Source organism: Paramisgurnus dabryanus, chromosome 5 (genome assembly GCF_030506205.2).
Source record: "Paramisgurnus dabryanus chromosome 5, PD_genome_1.1, whole genome shotgun sequence".
In the NCBI taxonomy this organism is placed as follows: domain Eukaryota; kingdom Metazoa; phylum Chordata; class Actinopteri; order Cypriniformes; family Cobitidae; genus Paramisgurnus; species Paramisgurnus dabryanus.
In genome coordinates this window covers 25995125-26007092 of record NC_133341.1, presented here as the reverse complement: position 1 = coordinate 26007092, position 11968 = coordinate 25995125, and the positions used below count along the sequence as shown (strand labels likewise).

At 38.9% G+C, this 11968-nt stretch overlaps 2 protein-coding genes across 2 annotated transcripts in view; one reads left to right on the top strand and one right to left on the bottom strand.

Moving 5' to 3' along the window:
• Positions 1-4480: 4480 nt before the first annotated feature.
• Positions 4481-8254, top strand: bmp10 (bone morphogenetic protein 10). The gene is made up of 2 exons (XM_065250630.2): positions 4481-5123; positions 5916-8254. Exons 1-2 carry the CDS (start codon positions 4697-4699, stop codon positions 6992-6994), a joined length of 1506 nt encoding a protein of 501 aa, XP_065106702.2. The 5' UTR covers positions 4481-4696; the 3' UTR covers positions 6995-8254.
• Positions 8255-10382: 2128 nt separating this feature from the next.
• The window catches only part of LOC135732198 (uncharacterized), a 42241-nt gene continuing 40655 nt past the window's right edge, over positions 10383-11968 (bottom strand). Inside the window, exon 12 of the mRNA XM_073814709.1 lies at positions 10383-11939. Within this exon, the coding sequence (XP_073670810.1) occupies positions 10705-11939 (1235 nt within the window). The 3' untranslated portion in view covers positions 10383-10704. The remainder of the gene's footprint in view (positions 11940-11968) is intronic.

The following is an 11968-nucleotide window of genomic DNA, read 5'->3' as shown; positions in this document are numbered from 1 at the left end:
CCACAGTGACCACTTCTAGCAGAACAGTTTTGCTTTTGCATTTCTTTCTCTGTTTGTGCATAAAGAGAGATGTTTATGGTCAAGGTCCGGATGCACGCCAGACGGAAAGGGACCGCGTCATCTTACGCCCATGTCTCTGTGTGTGAAGCTTCCAAACCATACTCAAGCACGGACCAGGGGCGCCACCAGCAATTCTGGGCCCTATGAAAGTGTATGAGGTTAGGGCCCCCACCACTCCCATTTTGCACCAAAAATACAAGCCAACCTAGCCATCTAAAATGTCTGCTGCAATTTAATAATAATACATACCTATAACGTTTGCTATTGTTTTTGACCACTGTAATCAGTGTTTAGTCAGAAACCTAAATTTTCTACATTTAATAGAAAAATACAGTACAATAATCAAATATTCAGAGAAAATGCAACATTTTTAAACAAAGATTAAAGATACATGATATTGTGTGTATGAACCTTAACCCAAAAACCTTTAGCTTTATCTACTAGATAATTGTGAGTCTGCCTGTGAAAACCCAGCTGAAGTTTTTGATTTACTGTTTTCTACATAAAATTATCCTTTATAATGTAAAAAACATTCTGTGAAAATATAAACTTGATATCTTTAATATTGACTGAGTACGTTCATGTTAGCAATCGAAATCATATAGTAATGTTTTTAATCAAACTGTGATGCTCTTTATCTCACACTTAAGAGTCTCATATGTGTATAAGTCCGCTATATCTTTTTAGCAGTGATAAATGTAACCTATTGAATTGACCATTACTGTTAGCGGTTGGCTATAACTGATGCTAACATTATGGAAAAAGGAAGCTCCATGAATAACTTATATATAACATTAATTTACCTTTCTTTATAAAAATATTGGGTAATTGTCAGCACATTTTCTCTCTCACTGACCTCTGCAGTCTCTTTTAGTTTCTGATGTCCAGACCTATACTAAGCTTTTAGTTACTCGCGCTTAACTTCACACCAAGAAACGAGCCTCCGCTGATTGCGCGCGTCTCAAATGGACACGTGCCTCTAGTCTTAAGCAGTGGCGGCTCTTGATTGCTCGTCTGAGGGGCGCAAATTCAAAATATGTGTTCAGAGTGTCGTGCGTTGCTCGTGTTTTCAAAATATGTGTTTGATGCGTCATGTAAACCATGTGCGTCACGTGATTTGTCAAAGTAAGTGCCTGCTGCTCACGCGTCACATAGTTTAAAAAGAGATATAGTGATAAAAGAGATGCTTACGTTCACAAAATACACGCAAGACACTCCCTTAATAGTAAACTCTGATTACGCACGAGATTATGTGATTATCTGGCAAACACGATCGTCTCTTATCATAATCCCATTAGACGCATCTGCAGCAGGCACTTTTTTTGACAAGACACGTGATCCACGTGACACGTGATGTACATTTATAATACCAATTACATTTACTACTGTTACTGTTGCTAATAAAAAAATTTTTTGGGGGCCCCAAAAGTGCGTGGAGCCATTAAGAATCGTTCTAACTTCCCCCATTAGTGGCGCCCCTGGCACAGACACATATGCAGAACATTTCTCATGCAAATAGTTACTCTATCAAACCGTCAGAACAGCAATCAAAACAATGGCCTGTCATTTAAAGTCCATTCACAAATTAAGGTTAGAAAAGTGGTGAAATGTCTGTATGCACCGTGCATTATTCTTGATTCTTACCTTCGGTTAACCGGTCAATATAAACACCCCTATTTCCTACACATGCCTTTCTAAAAGCCCAAGTGATGTTTATCCCTCATTTAAAGGGGCCATGACATGAAAATCTGACTTTTTCCATGTTTAAGTGCTATGATTGGGTCCCTAGTGATGCTATCAACCTAGAAAATTTGAAAAAGATCAACCCAGTAACTTAGTTTTGGTAAACCATTCTCTACAAGCACATGAAAAAATAGGTCGTTGAAATTTGGCTCTCCTTATGATGTCATAAGGAGCTCTTATTATAATAATCCAACCCCTTAATCCAACCACAGCACTGCCATTAAGTGCAGAGAGAAAATAATTCACAGAACAATTGAGTTTCAATTTCAACAAACCACCATCATTGTGATCAGTGTTTGCACTTGATCTAAACATGTGCATTTTAGAGGACACACCCAAAACGGCACATTTTTGCACACACCTACAAAGTGTCAATTTTAACATGCTAAAATAAATTATTTATATGGTATTTTGAGCTAAAACTTCACACATGTGCTCTGGGGACACCAAAGATGTATTTGACATCTTAAAAAAGTCCTGTGACATGGGCCCTTTAAGGTTTATTTAAATTACATACATTTTAGAGAGTAGTTAAATGAACGTTAAATTAGCAAACACTTTTAAAATGAAGGTGCCACAAGGTGTTCTTCACAGCAAAACTATAGGAAAACCTTTTTTGGTTCTTAAAAGGTAAAAACACATTCTTTCCATTTTTTAGGATCTTTTTTCACTTTAAATAATTTTTATATTTAATATTTATATTAAATGGATATTAAAGGTTCTTTATAGAACCATTTAGCCAAAAATGGGTCTTCTATGATAAACTTCATGATGGCAGGCCAGGCGGGTGCCCACATATGATAAACCTTTAGTGAGGGACCTCTTTCCTAAAATATATATACATATTTTTTATATAAAGAAACGTTTAAACTGTGTAAGATAAAGAGTAACTGTGATATTATAGAGACAGCAAATTATCTACAAACCTAAATAACTGGTTACACAGAAGACTTGTACCATTTGTCCTTTGTCTTTTTCTGTGAAATTTTCTGGGGACACCCTACTAAAACCTTCTTAGTACATCAGAAGTACATATTGGTACCTAAGAGAGCTTACCTCAAAGGTACATATTCGTATGTCAAAGGTATATAATAAAACCAAATCTATACATATCTGTACCTAAATGGTTCCTTTGTAGAGGGTACTGCCCCAGTACAGCTTGGGTAAATATTTTGAGCATTTTTTTCTGTCATCGGACGCTGTAAAAGACTTATAATATACTGTAGCACACGTCTTTTTTAATCTTTCTAAAAATCTGACATCCATGGTTACTATATACACTCATATAAAAAATAAGTAAGGTTTATTATTTAAATAGCACCTTTGAAAGTAGGAGAAGATATGCATTCCTTAAAAAATGAATACAAGCTGTGAATATTATCAGAAAATAATGTAAATAATGCTAGTCTTTTAACATGAACTTTTTGGATAATGGCCCAGTTTGAAGGAATTTTTTGACATGATGGGCTCAATTTTCTCTTGGGTATCTGAAAGTAGAAGCTGTGACTGACGCAGAAGCTCTCTGACATTATTCAGAGATTTACCTCAATGCGTGTTAGAGACATGCCACTGCATGAAGCCGCTTTATTGGGTACTTGACATCCTGTGACCCTGGAGAGCTTTTCCATTGGTCACGGAGCTGTGTCAGCCACTCAGGATGGTTGATAAGGTCTTCACTGCACTTCCGAATGTACTGTTTATTTGGCTGTGATCGTAGAAGCTCTTCAGGAGGCACGCTGCTGCACACCCAGGATATCATAAGATGCTTGGCTACTGTAGTTGATGGAAATACAAACTACGACAGAATGTCTTAACAGTGATGATGTCATAGACAAACCATTTTTTGGCCCAACAAAGACCATTTCTGCAACCCTTCTGTTTTGAGAGTAATGTTTTGTTAGCATTAGAGAAGGAGTTTTAAAAGATTTATTTCCCAACACTTTTAAAAATGAAGGTGGTTTTTGATGTCATAAAAACAAATTTTTCTGTGTGGTTCCATAATAAACCTTTAACATCCCAAAAAAAGTTATTTTTAGTGGAAAATTTGGAAAACTTTTGTTGCACCTTTATTTTTAAGAGTGCATAAACAAAAGTTAATTTCCACAAAGTAAATAAGTACTGTGAATTACATCGTAATTGATGCTTGTCAAATGCTTACAAGCCTCTTTGAGATGCACACAGATTTTCAGATAGCAGCACTGCAAAGGCAAACGTTTGTTTGGTGCCTGCTTTCAGTCGATCCTACAACCTCTCACACCCCATTTCATTTCAATTTCCGTCATCACAGATATTCATCCTCACTTGTTCAAAGAGCACTCTTCAGACGTTTGTCAAAGAGAAATGCTCGATAAACTTAATCCCAACGCTCAAAAGAAACACAAACACTAGGCCCAAAATCTGCCCTGGCTCACCCACCCTAACAAAAAAACCACCCTGACAAGGAAGGAGCTTCTGCACGTATCAGAGAGATGTTTACAAAGTCCTCATTAAGGAAAAGCAACCAGATAAGGGTGCACACGCACACACACACTCTCGCTGGGACACTACAAACACTAAAAATGCAGAGCTTCCCAGTTTGTAGATAAGCGATAGAGAGAGAAAGTGGAGGGAGAGAGAGAGGAGGGAAGAGAGGAAAAAACATTTGAAAAGAGATGCCACAGAGGGACATCTCCTTCACGTAGTGAAACCACCAGTCAAAACCTTTCAGACATCACAAAAGGTGAGAGGAAGAATAAATGCTCAAGGAATAGAGGGACTTCATTGCTGGACTCTACTTTCCAAAATCTGCACTTAAGTGACCCTCTGGATAAGCAAGTGCTTAGTTCTTCTAAAAGCTCCGAAATAACGTTTAAGGCACTCCTGTGAAAACCACACTGGACTGCACCTAAAACTGATGCACACATTTTTGTCTCACATCATGACCGGCAGCAGGGTTTGCAATTTCTGGATTATGTGGCCATCCACACCATCGGTTTTACTGGCCTTCCTCCTTTTGTTTTGGGGGGCTTTCTTTGCATGCAGTAACCCTATCAGCTCACCAGAGAAGCTCCGCACTGCTCCAGGGTTGGATGATGGGAATGGAGGTGTTGTGGATCCCTCACTACTGGAGCAGGACAGTAAAGTGGACATGAAAAGCATGCTGGACAACCTGAAGGGGCAGTTTCTACGCACCTTCAATCTGTCAGGTGTCCCTCCACCCGTGCACACGGGGACCACTCGCGTGGAGCCCCCTGAATACATGCTGGAGCTGTACAACCGCTTCGCCAATGACCGAACATCCATGCCTTCCGCAAACATTGTACGCAGCTTTAAAAATGAAGGTAAATTCATATTTTTATTTGCAACTTGGAGATTTATGATGGGACGAATTTACAGTTTAACTGTAAATGTAATTGTTTTAGCTGTTTGTGTTTGCAATTATTTTATGTGGGTAAGATAACAATAAAGAAATTGTACTGAATGTTTCAAGTTTGGATATTTTAAATAATAAAGGCAAATTTGATTTCCAAAAGTTACCATTTTAGACAATTCTGGGTAAAAATATTGCAATTACAAGTTAATTAATTAAATGATTTAAAAAATTTAATTAAATTTGAAAAGTAAGTTTTGTGCATTTAAAAAAATAAGATATAGTTATATTTATGATGTCTACAAATACACCCAAAAATATAGAGCTCGGTTATAAAATTTTGCTTTTATATCCCCTTTATATCAGCAATAAGCAGTAGATAACACTGTCAGAAAATGTACCCCAGCTGTCACTGGGGCAGTACCCTTTCAAAAAGTACAGCTTTGCACCTAAATAGTTCATATTAGTACCTCACATTGATAACAAAGAGTGCATATAAGTATCTCAAAGGTACATACTGGTACCAAATGTATACATATCTGTACCTAAATGGTACATATTAGGACATTTTTCATTGGTACTGCCCCATGATAATTGTTTCAGTGTATGCACCTAAGAGGAACATTTATATTGTATTTATATTTTATATCCCCCATAATATCACTTTTATATTGTTAGATTTAATTTTTACACATTTGTTTGATTTAACTAAAGCAAGAGTTCAAATTTATAATCATTTTCTTTGCATTGAAATTCTTTATAGACTCCTCCCTATCCAGCGTGGGACCTGGTGGGGTGAGACAACACCCACTTCTCTTCAATGTGTCCATCCCACACCATGAAAAGGTCACCACAGCTGAACTCCGACTCTACACCCTGGTCCAAACAGACCGCAACAAATATGCTGGTGTTGACAGAAAGGTGACCATATATGAGGTGAAACCCCGTGAAACAAACAACAGTCGTCCAATAAGAGGGGACGATATCGAGAGAGAAGACACAAATGTGCAAGATGAAGAAACGGAATTAGTGGAGTTGGCGTCTCGACAGGTTTACGGCACAGATAACAGCTGGGAATCCTTTGACATGACTGCTGCGGTGCACCACTGGCGATCTGAGTCAGACTATGGCACCACCCACAGGCTGGAGGTCCACATAGCAAGTTTAAATTCTCAGAGTGCTTCTGAAGGTGAAAATAAGGGCAATGCTATAGAGGGGGACATGGACATTGACACCAACCTGGAGGATAAACATAAACCCTTAATGATTGTCTTCTCTGATGACCAGAGTGGAGACCACCGTGGAGACAAGCGAGAACTGAATGAACTCATCCAGCATGAGACTGCTGGGCGTGGCCTTCAGGACAACCTTGGCCTGGAGATGACCGGTCTCTGGGAAGACTCGGGAAGTATGGGAGAAAAAGGTGAGAATGAGGAAGGAGAGCCGAGTGAGGAAGCTCTCCTACAGATGCGCTCCAACCTCATCTACGACACAGCGTCCAGAATTAGACGCAACGCCAAAGGCAACCAGTGTAAAAAGAACCCACTCTATGTAGACTTCAAAGACATTGGTTGGGACAGCTGGATTTTGGCTCCAGCTGGTTATGAAGCATACGAGTGTGCAGGGTTGTGCACTTACCCTCTGACCAACCACGTTACACCTACAAAACACGCCATTGTGCAAACTCTGGTCAGCCTGATAAGTCCGCAGAAGGTTGCTAGGGCTTGTTGTGTGCCCACTAAGTTAGATCCCATCTCCCTGCTCTACCTAGATGATGCAGGTGTGGTTACATATCAGTATAAATATGAAGGCATGGTGGTAGCGGAGTGTGGATGCAGATAGTATTTGATGGACATGGAGAAATTGGTTCAAAGCTTAGAAGTTGGACTGGAAGGAGATAAAAGGACATTTATTGTCTTAGTACCAGCCAAAACTATGGCACTACATACCAAGTTTCTTCCAAGTAGTGTTGGTGGATAAGCTATCACTCCTTACCTTAACGCAAGAGTCACGGAATCAATTGTGGAATCAAGGGTGTTGCCACAGAGGACTTAATTGGAACCATGTGACAAGGGGCACAATGCAAACTTTGGTGGGAATGGTGAACATTTAATTCTCGTTGAAGGATTGGGTGGAACGTAAGACAGTAAATGAACCCCTGACACGCCTCAAGATCAGCCAGGATAAATCCCCTGTTCTTATCAGTAAAGACTGAAGTTTAAGTTGGAGATGGTATCAACTAGGACTCGTTGCATACTTGGCTGTAGCGTTTGCGTCAGCAGAGTTCTCGCTAAGTGGGTGTTTCATAGAGATGGCAGCACATGTTTGTGAACTCAAGCACCACGGGGTCAGTCTGGTGACCCTACCAGAGACAAGAAGCCTGTGAAACTGCCCAATTCCATTTTCCACAAAGCTCAGTATCGTATCTGCCGTGACACTGCCGAGTCAATACGCAGCTTCCTGCCTAACAGAATGCATTTGATATGAACTGTCCAAGTTAAAGTGAAACAGTCACCAGAAGAATCTTGTAAAGACCAGAACGAACCGGTCTGGACTTCCGATTCTGCCTGAGAACATCTACTGTTCTGGATTTTAACAGGTTGCGCCAGTATTCAAAAAGTTTCACTCTAAACACCAATCAACTAAAAGACAATCTTATAAGAGCTGTCAACCTTGAAACGTTTAATTCCTGTAGGCCATTTAAACATTTTATCCGAATGTATGACTCATCATCCACATTCTGCCATGGAATTGACTTGCATATCAGTTCATCATTTACTGACTACAAGCACAGATGCTGAGATATTAGAATTGGGGAGTTGAAAGAGGACGCAGAGAGTCACACTTTGGTTTGTCTTACTTGTTGGTTTGTCTGACTATTGTTGACAGCATCAATAAGTGACGAGGGGGTACTGAGGGGGTACAAGCCCCCCCTTCTGCTCCACATGCCGTGCGAGCTGCTCTCCCACCCCTGTGCTGAGCTGCGATAAGGAGGTGTCAGGATTGAGGAACATGTGTTTGGTACTCAGAGCTTGGAAAACCAGTAGCGATTCCAGACTGCATGGAAAGTGGGGGAGGGAGCATAGAAAATTCTTCGGAATGAGAGGGCAGTTTTATATCATATCAAATAGTGACCCTAAGAAAAAAGACGCATATTTCACCTCCCCAACTGCTTTACTGAGACCACCTTAAAATGTTCTCCTATGCCTCGAGGCAACAAATCCCCTGTTGGACCCTTATCACTTGTCAGGCCAAAAGGATGAATGGAAACTGTCTCGCAAGGTCATCCCCACTCCAGATACACTCCATAGGACTTTTCGGTCATCACAATGTCTGATAATATCTGTCAGGATTTTTCCCATGCCTGAAACATACTTCACATGACTAGCTTTACATCACCTTTACTATCTGACTCTGTGAAATACGATTTGTGCTCTGCTGCTTGGATTTACGATAAAGCTTATTTATTGATTAATTTATTAATTTTTATTATTATTATTATTTAGGTGACCTTGTATAGCAATACTGTACATATGACTAAGTACACTATACAGCGTACGTTTTGCAAAGAATATGTGTATACAATTTATTTTTAAATTAAACTTAATGTTAATTGTGATAATTTATCTTTTTGCATCTAGTGTGTGTTGTACAGTACTCAGCCATGTTGATTTCTGTTTATCAATCACTTCACAAGCACTGACGTCTTGTTAGGATTTGTATATAGTTTGTTGATCCTCTGGTCCCTTGCACCCAGACACCCCAAAATAGATTTAGGCACGGTCAGTCAAGAGCTCGCTGTTTAGACATTGGGTTTGGGAGCAATTCATAAATTTTACTTCCCATTGAAGACCAGCAGCGCAAAGGCCCATAGTTTACATACTGTATGTCAAACAGGTCATTCGTGGAAAGCTGACTGGAAACTAATGACCACACAGGCTCATCCGAACTGTGGCTTGAGCCTGTGCAGATGCGTTTAGTTCTTTTAATAGATTTTGGGGTGGGAGGATTTAAAAATTTAGATTTGTGAAGATGTTAAATATGCTTTGGTTGAATTGTAAAAACTATGTGCACATAGATGTAAATAAAAGAAATATTTTGAAGAAACTGTCTGTGTGATCTAACAAGCAATGCAATGAAACAATGTGGACCCTGCAGTATATTTATTACTTTGAATGATGTGACGGTTCGGGACCTTCTGACCAATAACACAAAAGTATTTGTGTGGAATGCAATTAACAAGCTATTTACAAAGCATCTGTGTCTGGATATCGTCATCTATTTTTAGTATTAATCTGCTGTGTTGACAGAGAAAGTTATCAGCCCGTGTTTATGATAGCAAACACACTGTTGTTGGTAAGAACAACCACAAAAAACAATTGTTTTTTAAATCGACAGTCTTATCGTTTATGTAAAAACAAAGTATATTCTGATACGCATTCATCACTGCAAATTACGTAATACATTCATAATACAAGTCTTAATGGATAAACAGTGTAAAGAGTGATGGATGGACCGGTAAAACAAAGCTTGTTGGCTTGATCCCAGATCAGCAAGACTTGTGGACTGTTGTAATACTGTATATGCTTATGAGAAACTTAGCCTGAAATAAAGAAATATTGCTACATTGACCAAATACGCTAATATCTCAGTACAATAATTAAGTACACTTTAAAATGATGTAATCTGCCTCCACCTGCATAACAAGTAGTTACTTTATGTAAATTAAAAGTTTCAAAGTTTACATGCATTTAAAATTGCAACAAAGACAAAGGTTAAAATGTGTGTTAGCAAATGTGATGATAGCTGTGGTGAATGATAGATGTTGTCATTAAAATATTTGCAAACTATAGCAGCATTTGCTGTAAAGCCGTTAGTTTTTTGAGTCACATTAGTGACAAACAAGCAACAATTAGCGCCACCTTGTGGCCATCATACAATAACAAACAATCTGATTATATCGACTCCACATAGAATATACTGACTGCAGCTTTACCTACTGAAATATTTAGAGATATTATCAGTGTTTATGATTTTAACACTTTAATTCAACTTTGACCGTTTCAAGACGCAAAAGCAGGAAATGGTCTCATTATGTTTCTTCAATGGCTGTAAAAGTAGCACCTGTAGAGGATCCAGCACTTTCAATAAAAAATAAATTAAATTAAAATAATAAAATTATTTATTTATATGATTGCTTAATATAGCTCTATGATTAATCAAACAGAAATGTGGTAAAAAAATTTATTTAATTAAAAATTTACAAAAATTTAAATACAATCAGCTGTAAAATCAATAATACAATAAATCTCATTTCATTGTAATACATCAGTAATGTACCTTTGTGTATTTATTTACAGTGAAGAATGACCAATTTCTTAAACACCATTATTATTTCAGACCATTTCACTCATTGTGCTCCACAATATCTCCCTATATGATGCACTTATAAAGTCTTTTCAAAGCGTTTTTGTCAGGCTTATTAAAATGTGATTTTGGATGAGTTTACTGATTTTGATCACATCACATCATTTTCTTTTTTAAAAAGGATTTTAGGAGGTTTTTAGAATCCCTATTGCTGATTCATGAAACTCACACAGTGAGGAGTATTCCTCCTTGAGTTCTGAGAAGTGATTTTTTAGTGTCTCTATCTCTCTGTTCTTCTCCTCCATCTGTCTGTTAAACTCCTCCTGCATCTTTGACTTTGAGTCTGAAATGTTTCTCTTGAGTTCAGGTAGGATGATCTTCATGAGGTTTCTCTTTGTCTCCACCCTCATCTCTCCTTCATACATCTGTCTGATCTCCTCCATCTCCTCTCTGTGTTTCTTTTCCATCTCACTCTTTTCCCGCTCTCTTTGATCTTTCAGTTTGTTAATCTTTCTCTCCAGCTCTGATCTCTTCTCTACCTCTTTCTCCAACTCTCTCTTTAGTTCTTTCTTTTTTTCTTCATCTCTTTCATCCCTCATCTGTCTCTCTAGTTCACCTGTTCTCTCATTAAGTTGTTTGATATCTCCTTCATGTTCCTCAATCGCTCCCTCTATCTTTTTCATGGACCGCTGCAGCTCCTTTTCTATTTTTTCTTTCATCTCTCTCTCCTCCTTTTCTTTTCTTTCCTCTCTGTCTCTTATGATATTTTTCTCCATTGCTCTGATCTGAGACTCAATCTCCAGGTAGATCTCACTGCTGTAAAATCTCTCAGTGTTTCCTTGCACCATCTTCTCAATCTTCTCCAGCAGCTCTGAGATCTGTGAATCATCTCCACTCTGATGAATGTTGAGAAAGAGAAACCTCTTCCCACATTTCTCTACAAGTCTCTGGACCTCCTGATTCCTTGACTGGAAATCCTCAATGATCTTCTTTTGTTCTTCATCAGTAACAGTGAAAAGGATCATGGTGTTCCTCCAACATCTCTCCCCAAAAATCTCCTCCATTTTCTCCAGCATTGCTTTCTCTACTCCAGTAGATTGTTGTACTGGTATGATCAGGAGGAAGGCGTGAGGTCCTGGAGCAGACAGATGGACACAGAGTCTCACATCTTCTCTCACCTCCTCCAGAGAGAGACCAGAGCAAAACCAGTCAGGAGTTTCCACCACAGTCACCTGCTTCCCATTCACCTCCCCCTGTCTGCTCTCACTCTGCTGGATCTCTGTTGATGTATCAGTCTGGATCTTCTCCTCTCTGTTCAGGATGATGTTTACTGATGCACTCTTTTCAGATCCAGCACTCCCCAGCAGAACCAACCTGAGCTCTGATCCAGAAACCAACACTGAAGCTGTTTCTCCACTCACTAGAAAACAGAGAGAATTGAAACAGATG